The sequence below is a fragment of the Brassica oleracea genome, chromosome C3, assembly GCF_000695525.1.
Source record: "Brassica oleracea var. oleracea cultivar TO1000 chromosome C3, BOL, whole genome shotgun sequence".
NCBI classification, from domain to species: domain Eukaryota; kingdom Viridiplantae; phylum Streptophyta; class Magnoliopsida; order Brassicales; family Brassicaceae; genus Brassica; species Brassica oleracea.
In genome coordinates this window covers 25,633,026-25,650,925 of record NC_027750.1, presented here as the reverse complement: position 1 = coordinate 25,650,925, position 17,900 = coordinate 25,633,026, and the positions used below count along the sequence as shown (strand labels likewise).

Here is a 17,900-nt window from a genome sequence, read left to right as displayed (position 1 = left end):
TACCTTGTGTAACAAGCTATAATCTAATGATGTTAAGTAGGAAGACATGAACACTCTTAGATCTCGTGATCATGTGCCTTCTCTCACGATTTCTTTATCTCACAAGATCCATCTATTTCACTGGTTTATCAAATGGCTTTTTTGTATATGTATATGGCCAATACGCCCATCTCTCTTTTAGATACTTTGAACCTCCACGTTTTATCTTTTCTAATCTCTATGATCTTTTATGATTGTATGAGTACTCATTCGTGGGTTCATGATCATCGCTTATCTCTTTATGTTCAAGTGCTATAACTTTATGTATCTTTATACAAATGTGTGTGTGTGTCGACACTTTCATGTGGTTCCATTATGTTCCAGACATGATCTATAGATTTGAGATCTTATTATCCAGGACCTTTATTACCTAGTAGCTTGGCGTCCCAAGACTACATGGTTTGGTACCTTAGATGTGTAGCTGCGCAGCCTTTTCTCAATGTCTGGTATGGTTTCTCTTATAATCTCGGAATTGTATTCTATGCACCATTCTTTTCTATCCGAAATTCCTTTATTTTATGGAACACTTGGTCTATCATGTATAGACTCTATAGCAACTTGATTATGTCTCTTCTAGGACATTCATTTGGTGCTAAGCTGGTTAGTCATTTCTCGGGTCAGTGTCTGGCATTTCGATTAGCTTTTCAATTAGCTAGCTTTATATACTCTTTCTTTGGACGTCTTAAATCATAATCTCTAGTCTGAGGATCTTTGCCAGGACAATGATGGTTAAAACCATTCGCACTTTTAACATTCTTTATCCAACTTATAATCTTTCTCCTTTAATATTGAATATCCGGATTTATTTGTTTCATGCAATCCGTACCTGGCCACTATTTTAATCACCCATGTTTTGGCTCACAGTCCTTTGAATTCGTGGAGAAGATCTTATTCTTATATATTCCTAATCCTCTTCTGAGGTTCCATCTTAGACAGCACATATATGTATGTGATGGTTTATTCAAAATCTATTAAGATGGTGTATGTCTGGTTTTATGACCCGTATTCAATCTGAGATGGGAATATCTATGCTCACTTATATGGTCTGATGCATATTATCATTCTATACATGTAAAACATAATGTCTCCAAGCTAATAGACTTTAGAATCTTAGTCTTATATATAGATAATGGCTTACATGGCCGAACCTTTTATAGGTAATGGCTTGTGTGCGGCCAAGCCTGCACTATGCGTATACAAGTCGTGGCCAAGCCATGTATAGGTGATGGCCGTGTATAGGTGATGGTCTTTGCAGCCGACTATAACATTACCTCTTCGGTTTGGCTGTTTGTATCATGGCCTCTACAGCCGAGTAATGACCGAGCCATATAACATGGTCTTAGACCATAGTGGTACACGAACTTGTAGTATTGATCATGGGTTTATCCTCTCTCCCCCTCATGACCATACTATAAGGTCGTGGTGCTTGGGACAATTAAGCCTAATGAGTTTCCCTTTGTGTACATGTTTCACAACGTGAGATCTTTTACGGGATAACTCTGTGCCTTTTCAATCTTTGCATCAAGTTTAGACTTTAGGATGGCTAATCCTATCATGCCATATAGTGTAAAATTTCGTGGTGTTATCTCAATATGGTTGCCACATCTCTTGCCTCTTTTTCATACTGATCTGTAGCATAGTTTTGATCAGTAGAGATCATAGGTATAGTCTCGACCACTTTCTTTCAAGGTCTTTAGGCGTTTTTCTTCTTAAAATCTAAAGGAACTTGTTTCATTTCTTACCCATTGTTTCTACTTGGAAACCATACATTATAACTTCAATGGGTCACATGTTCTTTTGGGTGTGTATAATGCCTTTTAAGGCAATGCCTTAGCCATAGTTCTTTACTATGCTTACTATACACATTCATGATTTCTTACTTGGTTTTATGCCCTTTAGGCAACTCTTTAAAATCATTTATATGTTCAAGTAATATCAGGCAAGACAATGAATTCAAAACCAATTCCATTGTGTATATAAAATCGTGAAAGATCAAATAGGTTTAAAAGCAAATCACAAAATCATAGACTTAAAATAAAATTATCATGTCGAGATCTTTCTTTAGTCAATGTATAAGTCGGCCTCATAATCTATATTTTCCCAGGCGGCTTTCTTGGATTCTTCCTTATCATTTCTAGCCTCATTGGCTTCAGGAAGTCTCATCTCACTATTTCATTGCTCAATGTATCTTTTCTGAAGTTTCTCAAATCGACTAATAGAATTTTTAAGTCTCTGCTCTCTTTGCTTGATTGCAAATAGGTATGACAATAGGTCATTATAGGTTGTGAAACTCTTATCCTTATGTTATAACTGTACATCCTTTGGATGGAATGTGGAGTATGTTTTATATAATAAATCATCATCTGTTACCACTTCACCACATAGTTCAAGACTATGGGCGATTTTCATTAGAGCAGAATTATATTCTTCCAAGGATTCAAAATCCTGGAACCTGAGAAGCTTCCATTCATTCATGGTCTTTCGCCAAAATATCATTGAGTATCTGGATTCTAGTCTTGTCCAAAGTTCACAAGGATCCTCTATATTTTCATACTGATTTCTCAGTTCCTCAGTGAGATGGTAGCGCATAATTGTTATGACTCTATGGTTTTCACTTTCAATTGCATTATTGCCTTCAATGATACATCTCCTGAGTCCTCTAGACTTCAGGGCAATTGAAGTTTTCATTTCCCATTCTTGATAATTATCTCCAGAGAGATTTAGGGCAGCATAATCCGAAACCTCAAATCTCGACATCTGAAATCATTTAATCAATTTATGATTTAGAATTCTTGCAACCAATTTAAATAATCAGTGCACATGCTTTCATAAGTCTCTCTATAATGCTTAGGCCATACGGATTTGCATTGTGATGCTTATACCTCACGGCCATTATAAGATACAATGATCTTAAGGATCGGATCATGATGCAATCCGGTTTATATAACCATCTGGATACTAGGCTACACGGTCACTATGATATTTACTAAGCCACACGGCTTTTAATCAATCAAGGGCACAAGGCCGCAAGTGTGAGCAATGTATTAGGCCACACGGCCATATACAAAACGGGATTATTAATCTAAGTGTTTTCAATCCTATTGCTTAGTTGTATATCCATTAAGTTTTAGAATTAAATAATCTAGCAACCTAATTCTCATTCTATATGTAAATTCTTTAAATCAATCTTTCAAGCTTTAAGTAATGAGAGACTTAAGGTTTCAAGGCCTTTAGAAATATCAATCAAGATTAAGGATTTCAAGGCCATTAGGAATTTTAAAATTTGAGATTAGGGTTTTAGTTTAAACAAGATTCAGATTCAAGTTTTAAAACAATCCTAATCATAGCTCTAGGCGATCAATCAAATACTCAAGTTTCAAATCAAAATTAAAAAACGATTTTCCAAAATTAGGGTTTTATGGGATTTGGAAAACTTTGATCTTTGATCAAGGGGATTTGATTTGAGATTCAAAAACCTTTAAGGTTCTGATTTTAATTGATCAATGGATCAATCTTGTTTTTAGGTTTTAGATCGAACTTATAGAGCTTCGATTTACTCATAGGGGATTGATCTATTTAACCTATGGCTTTCAGTTTTAGAGATTATCTTTTAGGGTTTCAATCTTTACAAAACAACCAGGTTCGATTCATGTTCTCAGATTAAGTTTGTACCTTTGTTTTTGCAGGTCTGAACCGAACCACCAAAGATCAGAGACGAGCTGAGACGAACGGATGCGGGACGGCTCCTATCGGGTCGCGTTGCCGAGAGCTATCGCGAGCTTGTTTCTTCTCGCGGACGGGTGCATCTGGTCGGGGATTTGGTCTGAGCTGGACGGAAGCTGAGCTGAGGCTGAGGACGTTGATCACGGACAGGGAACGCCTGAAGCTGAGCTTGATCAGAGTTGAGCTTGATTGTAGTTTGCAAGCCGGAACGCAAGCAAGAACAATTTAGGGTTCTTCGGGATTAGGGTTCCAAAAGATCAAGACGGCGCCGTGTATTGTTTCTGTGAGTGTGGGCGCGTCTGAGATTTGATTGACGAACGGTTTGTACTGATAGGGGATTAGGGTTCCAAAAGATCAAGACGGCGCCGTGTATTGTTTCTGCGAGTGTGGGCGCGTTTGAGATCGGATTGACAAACGGTTTGCGCTGATAGATTCGTCTCGTCAAGAGCTTCAATTTGATATGTGGCTCGTCGTCTGGTTCCTCGGGATTTGAGAGATAGATCGTTTTGAAGTTACGCCTGGATTAGGGTTTATGTGTGACGGATTTTAGGTTAGGTTTTGTCTCAGGGTTTTGGAGTCTATCGTGCTGATAACGTGTTGTAAATAGAGAGTTTTAGAGACTGAATATTTCTCTGTTATTATTAATGATCAAGGGGGTTACTTTATGTAAGGATTACAAGATGAAGATAAATGGAAAGTATCCAAAACCTAAACTCACTAGGATTAGGAAAACTACTAATACATAATAATGGAAATATTACATCTACTAGGAAAATGAAATGGTTTCCTTTTCTCTAAGCTTTGTGGCCGTCTCTCTCCCTCCTAAAGTCGGATCTCTCTCTCTCTCCTCTCTCTAGGCTTCGGCCATCTCTCCATCTTCTAGGTATTGGGCCGGTCTTGGGCGGGGCCTGGTTAATGACAATCCACTCCATGATTTATAACAAGTTTTTTTAATTAAAAGTTAAGAGATGGGTTCTTATATCCCGCTAAGAACCTTAACCCTAAACCCCCCTATTACTCATGCTCTTGATACATCTTTTGTCTTTGAACTTGTTTCTTGTTTTGCATGCAATATACTGGACTTGTTTCTTGTTTCTTGTTTTGCATGTCTCTACTCGGCATAGAATCTAGAGCCCAAATTTTGACATTTTCGGATATTGGATTTAAGCCCATCACATGAATTTACAAATGTATATGAAAAGAAATAACAATAGTAAAGGTGTCAGAAGGTTCAAGGTTTTTCGACTTTTGTTCAAAACGTAAAAGCCGAAGTGTAAAAAGAAAGAGATATGTTCCGCTTTGGAGAGCTTCCACTCATTACTAGACTTCCACCACCATAAGTCAATAATTGCATCTGACTTGAATCAAAATAAACTAATAAAGTATCATTTTCTTTTTACAATGTCACTATTCGAAACGCATAACAATTTCAATAATTTAGACGGAAACTTGGATATTCGCTTGAATAATTCTACAAAACAAATAATAAACAGGACCTACTTTTAAGTCCGTATCACCCTACCAATACAGTTGAATGGGGGTACATATATTCGTTTTTTATTATAGCCTCAAGTATTATTTTAGATGGTAGCTTGAAGGTAAAAAGATAAAGAAAAAATAGCAGAAACGAACAAAAACACGTGAACACACGACTTTTGGCTTCTGTGTGTTACTAAAATGCGTTAGGATATACTGTTTACATTAAATTTTACAAAGGCTCTGTCCTCAATAATACAATAAAAGCATCAACCTACTCAGGTGAGTTTCTATGGAAAACAATTCGTATTTGTTATGCCTCCTCCAACTTCCAAGGTTCAAAATATGGTGTTGCAAACTATCTCTATTTGTGAACTGTTGATAAAATAAATATTTGTTTTTTAATCAAAGTAAGATTAATGTGTTCAATACATTTTACATCTATCAAATCCATTTTTCTAGTCAACATTTCACATTTCACATTTCACATTTCACAATGCCTTAATCCTTATTTTGATTAATCATAGTTAAGCTGTTCTAAGAACACGAGCGATTTGAACACGTGTTGAACAAGCATGGGACCTACATGACATCTACTGGTTCAGATGGCGTGAACAATCCTTAGCTTTATAGGTTTTGTAGTTTGTAGTTGGAATCATTTAAACTTTAGTTCCAAAGATGGAATCAAAATATCATTGAGCTTAAAGATAATAATAATAACATTCAAAATCCCGTGAACGAAACATACATATGAATCTGTCACCTGAAACATAACTAGATTTTATGTTCATTCATATCTTTTCATTGGACGATAGCTATGTGAGGAAAAATAAATTCGATCTTTAATTCTTCCAAAAGCATAGAGGTAATTGTCGTAATAGAGAAAGCAAAGAGACATTGCCTCCAGCTCACAGACACTAGCCAGTGTCGAGACACAACTTCTTCTGCTTTGCTCTGTACACACTCCACAAAAGTCTTCACCTCTCTTTCTCCGCTTCCTACCAAACATCAAATAACAATGTGGTACCCTCTTTACCTTATTCTTCTTCCTCCACTCACTAAGCCATATCTAGAAGACTAGAACCAACACTTAAGACTGAAAAACTCCGTCAATGGCTCTCTTCTTCTTCCTCTTCCTCTTGACTCTCTCTTCTGCTTCATCTTTGAACGACCTAAACTCTTTGACTTACATCGTCCACGTCGACCACGAAGCTAAACCCTCAATCTTCCCCACTCACCGTCACTGGTACACCTCCTCACTCGCCTCGCTCACTTCCACTCCTTCAATCATCCACACATACGACACCGTTTTCCACGGCTTCTCCGCAAGACTCACCGCTCAAGACGCTACTCACCTCTTAAACCATCCTCACGTCATATCCGTTATCCCCGAGCAAGTCCGTCACGTGCACACCACTCGCTCCCCTGAGTTCCTCGGCCTCAGGTCCACCGACAAAGCGGGTCTCCTCGAAGAGTCCGACTTCGGGTCGGATCTCGTCATCGGAGTTATCGACACGGGCATCTGGCCCGAGAGGCCCAGCTTCGACGACCGTGGCCTCGGCCCCGTTCCCGCCAAATGGAAAGGCCAATGCGCACCCTCGCAAGACTTCCCGGCGACGGCGTGTAACCGGAAACTCGTCGGAGCGAGATTCTTCTGCGGCGGGTACGAAGCGACCAACGGGAAATTGAACGAAACGACGGAGTTTCGCTCTCCGCGCGACTCCGACGGGCACGGGACCCACACCGCTTCGATCTCCGCCGGGCGTTACGTTTTTCCGGCCTCCATTCTCGGCTACGCCCGCGGCGTCGCTTCCGGCATGGCTCCGAAAGCTAGGATCGCCGCGTACAAAGTCTGCTGGAACTCCGGCTGCTACGACTCCGACATCTTAGCGACGTCATCTCTCTCTCCGTTGGCGGCGTGGTGGTTCCGTACCACCTCGACGCCATCGCGATCGGAGCCTTCGGAGCGATCGACAGAGGGGTATTCGTCTCTGCCTCCGCCGGAAACGGCGGTCCCGGCGCTTTGACGGTGACTAATGTCGCACCGTGGATGACGACGGTCGGCGCCGGAACCATCGACCGCGACTTCCCGGCCAATGTGAAGCTCGGAAACGGGAAAACGGTTCCGGGCGTTAGCGTTTACGGTGGACCGGATCTTGAACCGGGTCGGATGTACCCGCTTGTGTACGGGGGAAGTTTGCTCGGAGGTGACGGTTACTCTTCGTCTCTGTGTATAGAAGGCTCGTTGGATGCGAGTTTGGTTAAAGGCAAGATCGTTCTCTGCGACAGAGGTATCAACTCGAGAGCTACCAAAGGAGAGATCGTGAGGAGAAACGAAGGCTCGGGGATGATTATAGCGAACGGTGTCTTCGACGGCGAGGGACTAGTGGCTGACTGCCACGTGTTACCTGCGACTTCGGTTGGTGCTTCGCGAGGTGATGAGATTAGGAGGTACATATCTGAGTCGAAACAACCAACGGCTACGATTGCTTTCAAAGGGACCCGGCTTGGGATCCGACCAGCACCGGTAGTCGCGTCATTCTCTGCTCGTGGGCCTAATCCCGAGTCGCCGGAGATTCTTAAACCGGATGTTATCGCCCCCGGTTTAAACATTTTGGCTGCTTGGCCTGACCGGATTGGTCCATCCGGTGTTCCTTTCGATAACCGGAGAACGGAGTTCAATATTTTATCGGGCACTTCGATGGCGTGTCCCCACGTGTCGGGTCTAGCCGCTCTTCTCAAGGCGGCTCATCCCGATTGGAGCCCCGCGGCGATAAGGTCAGCATTGATGACTACGGCTTACACTGTGGATAACCGAGATGAGCCAATGCTGGATGAGTCAACCGGGAATACATCTTCGGTTATGGATTACGGGTCGGGTCATGTTCACCCGACCAAAGCTATGGATCCAGGATTAGTCTACGATATTACATCTTACGATTACATCAACTTCTTGTGTAACTCGAACTACACAGGAGCCAATATTGTGACAATTACTCGACGCAAAGCTGACTGCGACGGTGCTAGACGCGCGGGACATGTTGGTAATTTGAACTATCCGTCGTTTTCAGTCGTGTTTCAGCAGTATGGAGAGAGTAAAATGTCGACACATTTCATTAGGACAGTGACTAATGTAGGCGATTTTGACTCGGTTTATGAGGTTAAGATTAGGCCGCCGAGAGGGACGAACGTGACGGTTGCGCCGGAGAAGCTATCGTTCAGACGGGTTGGGCAGAAACTGAGTTTTGTGGTTAGAGTTAAGACGACGGAGGTGACACTGTCACCAGGAGCGACAAGTGTTGAGTCTGGTTATATAGTTTGGTCGGATGGGAAACGAAATGTTACAAGTCCTTTGGTGGTTACTCTTCAACAACCTCTCTGAAGGGTTTTTAGGCTTTGGAGACCTGAAGAATTCTGGTCTCTTTGTTTTTTTATAAATTGTGAAAGTAAGAAATCATGAGTTGGTCTTGCTGTCTAATGTGTAAGATCTTTGTCGGACGTTCATGTAATATATAGTAGTGTGTTCACTTGATAGTGTGGGCTTTTAATGAGGCTTGTAGAGCTTAAGGCTCTGAGCCCAAATCTTTCTTGTTCAAGGTGAATTATATTATGATTTCATTATTCATTTCACTACTTGGGTTACTTGAGTTTCACAACTTGTGTGGTCCATATAGTTGAACAAAAATATCTCCTGTTTCTTTCAGGGTATGGGCAGCTTTCAATCATCTCCTGTTTCTAGAGATCAGCTATTTTAGTAACTTTATCTCGATCGAACAGAAGAGAATGGTCCTAACATTATCTTGTATATATCGTCTTGGTATAACTTTATCTTCTACACATTGGTACACACGCATAGAAAAACATCTTCAGTTCTCTCGAATACAATTTTGTGAAAACATAATAGAAAAAAGTAATTTGTCTTTAAATGATGTTAGAGAAGCACCGAATAATATCAATCTGGAGATTTGATATGCAATTAACCAAATAGTTAACAACAAATGATATGATTTGAAGTTTGAACTATGAAGATGAGCGTCAAGGGTGTGGTACAAGGAGGGACCGACAATGCAAAGCCTTGTCGTGAGTCACACTTGCTCAACTTGTTGTCTTTCTATTATCTCTTTCCAAATTTCAATAAACTTTGTCCGTGTCAATCAATATCCATGGCCTTCTTTGGTTTACTGTGGTCACACGGATACACTTTCTTGATGTCTCTTCGGTAGCTCTTCGAGATTCTAAGATAAATGTTTTCAATTTTACCCTTAACTTTATATGAACTTTTACATCATTGTTCTGGTTTTTTTCCCATAGCTAAAATCATTTACATGTAAACACTACTGATCAAAAATGTTACAAGAAAGAGAGATAGTGTTTAGAAAAAATAATCTAATCTCAAATATTATTTTTTGTTAAGTAATGTATAAAATCTATATAATTCATCAACTTCCTATAACTAGTTATAGCCTTAGTCATCAAATGATTAAAAATCAAATGTTCATAATTATTATAAGAACCACATTTGATTTCTTGTTGTCGGTTTATTCATTTGAAAGATCCAATCTCTTCGTCACTTACTATTGTTTAACTTGTTATAATCTTTTTTTTATAATGCTGATTTATTATCATAATTATATTTATGAAAAATATTATATAGACGATTTAACAATCGAAAATATGTAGCCTCTCTGGGATTTGAAATTTGAATTTTTTGTAATCTGCAAAAAATTGCACAGTTTGAAATTCGAATTCCAGACATGGATGTAAAAAGTTTTTATCGTGCTTCCACGGTTAACATTTTACGTTTTGACCACAAAGACATGGTGGCTTATTAACACATTCAAACTTTACAATTAAACGAGAACTCCAACTATTTAAGCTCAACAGATTTCTTACCCAAATCTTATTACTAGTTTAGAAATATTTTGAATGAAAAATAAAAGTTAGATATTTTCAAAGTTACTTCTGATTTTCTTACCTTCACTATACTCAATGGCATTATTGTAGAATCAGTCACAAAGTAAGGGTACAATGGTGAGTAAAAGATCAACCTATAAAATACACGACGCATCATCTCTCTTATCTTTGTGGAGAGTACCAAACCACAGAGAGAGTAAACTATTAAATACAAAGAGAACCCCAAAGAAGCTAATATTCACCGTTTCGCCGCAAAGTTTTTATTTCCGAACATTTAACACCCCTCAAAACAGTTTAACGCTGCCATGTGTGGAGGAGCTATAATCTCCGAATTCATCCCTCCGCCGAACTCCCGCCGCGTCACCAGCGAGTTTATCTGGCCGGATCTGAAAAATCTGAAGAAGAAGAAGTCGAGGAAGCGATCTGATTTCTTGGATCTGGACGATGAATTCGAGGCTGATTTCAAAGGGTTTAAGGATGATGATTCGTCTTTTGACTGCGAAGATGGATTCGATGTGAAGCCCTTTGCCTTCACCGCAGCTTCCCTTCCCACCAACGTCGCCTCCACTGGTAACATATTCAGATTATTCATAAAGTTTCGATTTTTATTTTAATTTGGAAAAAAAAGATGAGAGCTTTTATTTATAATCCTCTTAAATTTGATATGGGTTTGTGGAATCTTGATCGTGATGTTAACATTCCAGTCATAAAGTCAAGATCTTTATAGCTTTTCAAGGTTTCTGGGGGAAGGGACAAAGAGATGGATCTTTTCTACTTTTATTACATGATTATTAGCTCGCCTTTATATCTAGAAGTATTGACAAGTTGTCAAGTAGTAGTAGTAAAGAGTTAAGTTGACTTTTCTACTTTTATATAATCAAATTAAAAGTTGCTTGAAATGATTTAGATCTTGGTTTTCACTTTTCAGAGGCTTTTACTTAGTGCTTAGCGTCAATTATTGTTTCAAGGCTATGTAAATGGTTGATATTACTGGGTTTTGTTACTTTGTTGATAATATTAAAAGTTTTTGAAATGATTCTTGGTTTTCAGAGGCTTTTACTTAGTGTCTAGCCTCACTTATTGTTTCAAGTATTTTTGAGGTTTTTGGTTTTTTTACCATGTGGAAAGATGCAGTTTTGTTTATGTGTATTTTCAACTTTGGTTTATGAGTTTACCATATGATTAATTGATATTGTGTGTGTTTGACTCCATTAGGTTCAGTTTCTGGCAAGAAAACCATAGAGTCTGATGAGAAATCTGGCAAGAGGAAGAGAAAGAATCAGTACAGGGGAATTAGGCTGCGCCCATGGGGAAAGTGGGCAGCCGAGATCCGCGATCCTAAAAAAGGCTCACGAGAATGGCTTGGAACGTTCGAAACCGCTGAGGAAGCTGCAAGAGCTTATGACGCAGCTGCGCGCAGGATCCGTGGCGATAAAGCCAAGGTGAACTTCCCTGAGGAGGTGATCAGTAATCTTAAGAAGCCAGTGGCTAAACCAAACCATACCCCAGCTTTGGTTCAGCCGCCAACACATGTGGGTCAGTACTGCAACAACAACTCCTTTGACAACATGGGACATGACTCCTTGAGTTTTATCGAGGAGAAGCCTCAGATGTACAACAATCAGTTCTTCGATGTTGGACAGTATTTCAGCTCTGATCAGGGTAGTAACTCGTTTGACTGCTCTGAGTTTGGGTGGAGTGATCACGCCCCCAAGACACCACCGGAGATCTCTTCAATGCTACTCAATAACAACCGAGCTACCCTTGCTGAAAAAACCAACGCAGCCAAGAAGGTCAAACTCAACTCTGAGGACGAGACAAGCGACAATGATGATCTGATGGCGTACCTTGACAACGCCCTGTGGGAGTCTCCTTTGGAAATGGAAGCTATGCTCGACGTAGATGTTGCTGCTGATGGTGTGGCTCAGAAAGAGGCAAACCCAATGGAGCTGTGGAGCTTAGATGATATCAACTTTATGCTGGATGGAGACTTCTGAAGTGTTTGATGCGTTGCCTAGTTTGTAAATAAAGCTGTGTGTGTGTGTGTGTTGGTGAGTTTCAAGCCCATTGTGAAGACAAACAGCCGTAACTTTTACTTAATCTTCAGTTTGGTTTTTGTGTTTGTTGTCTCACAGGGTTTTGTTTTGTATCCCTAAGACTTGTTTAACAAGTATAATAAAAACGGTGTTGGAACCTCTGTTTTTTTTTATGATTATTCTCTCTGTTTAATTGGTATATAGTTCTTGTAAACTTTCTCGTAGTTTACATTCATTTTTTCTTTAAAACATGTTCTTTAATAATTAAAATATAATTTTGGTTATTTTCAGGGTAACATAAGACAGGGAAGATAACATTAGAAGTAATCAATGAGCCGTTAGAAACTAACAGTATTATCAATTATTTGAGGTGAGCCGTATGCAGAAATAATCGGGTCTGATGAAAATCATATTCAAAGTCGTACTCGTACACAAGAAACTAGCGCGTAACTTCGCTCGGCGATTCCAGAGAATTCTCTCGGAGAAAGAAAAAAAAAGGCGATTGATAAGAGATAAACGTCACTTTGTATTATAAAGATAGATAATGGAATCCAACGTTCGTAAACACCGATTCCTATTCACAGTGATGATCCCCCAACAATGGAAATCAACAAAGATGAGAATCGTTCCACAGAGAGAGATGAGAGAGAAGTGTAACAAACTTTTACAAATTTAGAATGAATCTAAAAGCCAAAAGTAAAATGGTTTATATCTTTGTATTTCCCTTCTTTCTTGTGACGTGTCCCCCGTGACGTGGCTTCTCACTCCTTTTACTATAACAAATCCTCCCGGTTTGCAAAACCTTGACCTCAAGGTTTAAAAGCAGGAAACTTCCTCTCCACGTCGAACAGAAACTCCCATGTTGCTTCATCCTCTGGTTGATTACGCCACTTGATCAATACCTTCGTCGCTGCTCTACCCTGGCGTTTAACCATTTTCCTCTCAAGAATCAGCTCTGGTTCCCTGATCAACACATCCGAAATGACTGAAGGAAGAACCGTAGATGTCTCCACATTACCCACAGCCTCCTTTAATTGCGACACGTGAAACACGTGATGAATCTGTGAACCCAATGGTAACTTCAACTTATAAGCAACACTCCCACACTTGTCCACGATCATGTAAGGACCAAAATACTTCGGAGAGAGTTTCTGGTTAGAGCGAACAACCACAGAACGTTGACGGTAAGGTTGTAACTTCACGTATATGTAATCCCCCAATTCAAAGCTCCTATCAGTTCGGTGTTGATCCGCAAACTGCTTCATCCTATGCTAAGCTCGTGATAAATGAAACTTAAGCATCAACAGCATATCTTCCCTGTCGCGCAAACACTGATCAACCACTGCAACTTTCGACTCTCCCGGTAAGTAAGGCAAGTGTTGAGGTGGTGGACGTCCATAAACTGCTTCAAAAGGTGTAGTTTGAATTGTAGAATGGAAGTTGGTATTGTACCAATACTCTGCAAGAGGTAACCACTTACTCCATAACTTCGGTCTATCACTACACATACAACGCAAATACGTTTCCACTCCCCTGTTCACAACTTCCGTTTGACCATCACTCTGCGGATGATACGCACTCGACATGTTCAGCGCCACTCCCTGCAAACTGAACAATTCCTTCCAAAAATCACTCAAAAAGACTGCATCACGATCACTGACAATAGATTGAGGAAACCCATGGAGTTTAAAAACGTTGTCCAAGAAAGCTTGAGCCACAGTAGAAGCGGAATATGGGTGAGCCAAAGCAATAAAATGAGCAGCTTTGCTCAACCGATCAACCACCACAAGAATGACTGATTTACCGCAAGAGAGAGGAAGGCCATCGATGAAATCCATCGAGATATCAGACCAAATGGACTCCGGAATCGGCAAAGGTTCCAAAAGACCTGGATAAGCTGAGGTATCGTATTTCCACTGTTGACAGACACTGCAACTTCGTATGTATTGTTGTATGTCTTTCACCATTCCCTTCCAATAAAAAATGCCCTTAACTCTTTGATGAGTGACATCTCTACCCGAATGACCCCCAAGGCCAGAACAATGTAACCATTGTAGAATCCTATTTCTGATTCCCACATCCATCGGTACCACAATCTTGCTCTTCCTCCTTAAAACATTCTGCGACCAAGAGTAGTGCTTCCTCGAAAATGGTTTACTCTTCAACTCCTCAATTATTGCTGTCACACTACTGTCCAACTCATACGCCTGTTTAATCTGCTGCATCAGATCACATTCAAGAACCGACATAGCCATATGTAACACCTCAGATCCCTCAACTCTAGACAAGGCGTCTGCTACTACATTTTCTTTACCTTGGCGATACTGTATCTCATAATCAAATTCCAAAAGCTTTGGTAACCACTGCTGTTGAATAGGTGTATTCAAACGTTGTTCCAACAGATATTTCAAACTCTTCTGATCTGTCTTGATAATGAAGTGGTTAGGAAGTAAATAGTGGCGCCATTTCTGCACCGCAAACACCACCGCTAACAACTCCTTCTCGTAGATAGAAAGGTGAAGTTGCTTCCCTTTCAAATGACGGCTTATGTAGGCGATTGGGTGTCCCTCCTGCATCAACACGGCCCCAATGCCATGTCCACAAGCGTCAGTCTCAACAACAAATGGTTTGTCAAACTGTGGTAAAGCCAAAACAGGTGCTTCACATAAGGCTTTCTTCAGTATTCCAAAGGCAGTTTCAGCTTCGACTGACCACTCAAAGCAATTCTTCTTGGTTAATGCCGTGAGAGGAAAAGCAATCATTCCAAAACGCCATACAAATCTTCTGTAATAACCAGCAAGCCCCAAAAATCCTCTCAATGCCTTCAACGAAGATGGAACAGGCCATTCGATAATTGCTCGTATCTTCTGTGGGTCAGTAGAGACTCCCTCCTTCTGAATAAAATGGCCCAGATACTCCACCCTATCAGTAGCAAAAGACTGGTTAAGCCTCATCAGCTCAAATACACTCTTCAAATGCTCCACATGTGCTTCCTCCGAAGGGCTATAAACCAAAATATCGTCGAAAAAAATCAAAACACACTTCCTCAACAGGTCACTGAACACGGTATTCATCAAACTCTGAAAGGTGGCTGGTGCATTTGTTAAGCCAAATGGCATAACCAAATACTCAAAGTGACCGGTATGAGTTTTGAAAGCCGTCTTGTGGATATCAACGGGGTCCATTCTCACCTGATGATAGCCTGCTCGAAGATCTATCTTAGAGAAAACACAAGACCCTCCCAACTCATCCATAAGGTCCTCTATCAACGGAATAGGAAAGCGATCCTTAACAGTCATGTTGTTGAGACCTCTGTAATCGACACACAAACGCCAACTCCCATCTTTTTTTTTAACCAACACCACAGGTGATGCATAAGAACTAGAGCTCACCTGAATAGTCCCTGCCTTCAATAACTCCTTCACCATTTTGTCAATCTCATCCTTCTGGTTCAAGGCATAACGATATGGTCTCTGATTGATCGGATTAGACCCCTCCAAGAGTGGAATTTTGTGGTTGTGATTTTCTCGAAACGGAGGTAAAGTTGTAGGTTCCTCAAAGATATCAGCATAGGAATGAATCAATTCTGCAATAGGACGAGAATGATTCTCAACTTCAACTCCTTCCAAAGCACTTAGACTCCCCTGCACAACCGACTCATCATGCTGAACCAGAAGCATAGAAATCTGCGCAACGTCATCATCCTCCAAATTCATCTTCTTTGCTCTCACTTCTCGAACAGAACCCTCCTTAAGACCATGAAGTAACACAAACTTAGTTCCCTGTCTGAACTTCATTGTTAACTCCTGAAAATCCCAAGTGATAGGTCCCCATTGTTCCAGCCATTGAACTCCCAATACCATATCACAACATCCCAAGGGAATAACCATAAAGTCAGCTGAGAAAGAATTCTGGTGAAAGTGCCACGGGAAATTGTTAATTTTAGCACTCACACCCAGTTTGCGACCATCAGCCACCGCTACTCTAGTTGTATTCGCCGGAAGCAACTCACAACCTAACTTTGAAGCAATCTTCTCATCGATGAAGTTGTGTGTCGACCCTATATCAATGAGCACAAACAAGTTTCTTTTCCCAGCCATTCCTCTGACTCTCATAGTACGATAACCCGAGATTCCAGTGACTGCATTTACTGAAATCTGAGCAATCTCTTCCTGATTCTGATCTTCAATCATCTCTTGTTCTTCAGGTGTCAGTCCTTCCTCTTCTTCAACCTCCATAACAAACAGTTGTGTCTTTTTATGCTTCATATAATGGCCAGGTGTGTACTTCTCATCACAAAAATAACACAGACCAACAGCTCTACGTTTACTCATTTCCTCCTGCGTAAGGAACTTCCAAGGTTGAAATTCATGCGGTTTCTCCTGAGATGTGGTCAAGGCAGGCTTTCCCTCAAACTCCTTTTTGACAGGAAGTAAACCTTTTCCAGCGAACGCCGATTTCCCTTGATTCCATCCAGACTGAAAAGGCTTTTTGGATGTGCCTTCTCATACAATCTCCCCAACATAAGGCACTGACGGACTGACACTGGCTGAAACATACGAATATGCATTTGTGTGTCAGTGCGTAACCCTGCCAAGTAAGCGCTTACGAGGTAATGCTCAGGCAGATTGACTCTGGTGCGAATCAGCTCAAACTTCCCATGATATTCAATTATACCATCAGTTTCCTGCAACTGCTTCAACTCCGCAAAAGGATCGTCCAACAACTCCTCGAACCGTTCCGTTAACAGCATCAAATAAGTTGGCCAATCTTGTAACAAATTCCGATGAGTCTCAGACTGTAATACAGCGCGATGCCAAGTAGCTGCGAGGCCATCAAAGTGCATCGAAGCTATACCAACTTTCAACTCCTCAGGCGTCTGATCCATGTAAAAAAATTGCTCCATCTTACAAAGCCAATCTTTCATCTCTTCGCCATTGAAACGTGGAAAATCCAGTTTCGTCAAACGCGTCATACCAGAGTAGTGAGGAATCATACCTCCGCGACCTCGACCCGGATCTGGATGCATCATCGGAGGAAAACGTTCCGGTTGACGGTGATCACTAGACGATGCAGTGTCTTTCTGAGTTACGATCAAACGAAGCGTCTCCGCGATATCGCTGATGTGTTGATCGAGTTTCGCGCTCAATTTCTCCGATTGATTCTCCAACTTGACCTCCAAAGCCTTGATCCGAGCTCCGAAAGCTCCTTCCGTCTCGCGAATCTTCGCCTCCTTCATCTGAGCTTGCGATCGAGTTTCCGTCATCGTTCTCCGTAGAATCGTCTCAGCTCTGATACCTTTGATAAGAGATAAACGTCACTTTGTATTATAAAGATAGATAATGGAATCCAACGTTCGTAAACACCGATTCCTACTCACAGTGATTGTAACACCCCCGAACCGTCCTAGGCATAGGTCAACCCACCGGCCAACAATCAAACAAGAACATGACCGACGGACGACCCACACCAAGGGTTGGAGATGAAAGGCCAACCGGCCAGCCAACAATCAAACAAGAACATGACTGACCGTCCAACCCAACACCATGGTCCGGAAGCGCTACGTGACGGGTTAGGGACGATCCGGCCAGAGTCACAAAATTTACTCCACGACCTCGACCAGTTCGTCCACTAACACGTCCCGCTGCGTCAAGGCACAAGGCTTGGCAACCCGTACCTAGAGTTAGCATTTTCCGTTAGATCGAGGCCTAA

At 41.1% G+C, this 17,900-nt stretch overlaps 1 protein-coding gene and 1 pseudogene across 2 annotated transcripts; both read left to right on the top strand.

The window, feature by feature from the left end:
• Window positions 1-6,017: 6,017 nt before the first annotated feature.
• On the top strand, window positions 6,018-8,773 carry LOC106336458 (annotated as a pseudogene).
• A 1,534-nt stretch (window positions 8,774-10,307) lies between these two features.
• Window positions 10,308-12,364, top strand: LOC106335738 (ethylene-responsive transcription factor RAP2-2-like). Of its 2 annotated transcripts, none has more exons than XM_013774335.1 (2): window positions 10,308-10,722; window positions 11,374-12,364. In XM_013774335.1, the coding sequence occupies exons 1-2, from the start codon at window positions 10,458-10,460 to the stop codon at window positions 12,147-12,149; spliced, it is 1,041 nt and encodes a 346-aa protein (XP_013629789.1). In that variant the 5' UTR covers window positions 10,308-10,457; the 3' UTR covers window positions 12,150-12,364. The 2 variants fall into 2 exon arrangements, with proteins under 2 accessions (XP_013629789.1, XP_013629788.1); XM_013774334.1 differs by having other exon boundaries at window positions 10,310-10,722; window positions 11,368-12,364.
• The last annotated feature ends 5,536 nt before the right edge of the window (window positions 12,365-17,900 follow it).

What these genes read in the sequence shown, in the direction of transcription:
- LOC106335738 (XM_013774334.1), top strand. Translation starts at nt 10,458, where the DNA reads ATGTGTGGAGGAGCTATAATCTCCGAATTCATCCCTCCGCCGAACTCC. An exon ending in CACCAACGTCGCCTCCACTG is followed by an intron (nt 10,723 to 11,367) that starts GTAACATATTCA and finishes TGACTCCATTAG; the next exon opens with GTTCAGTTTCTGGCAAGAAA.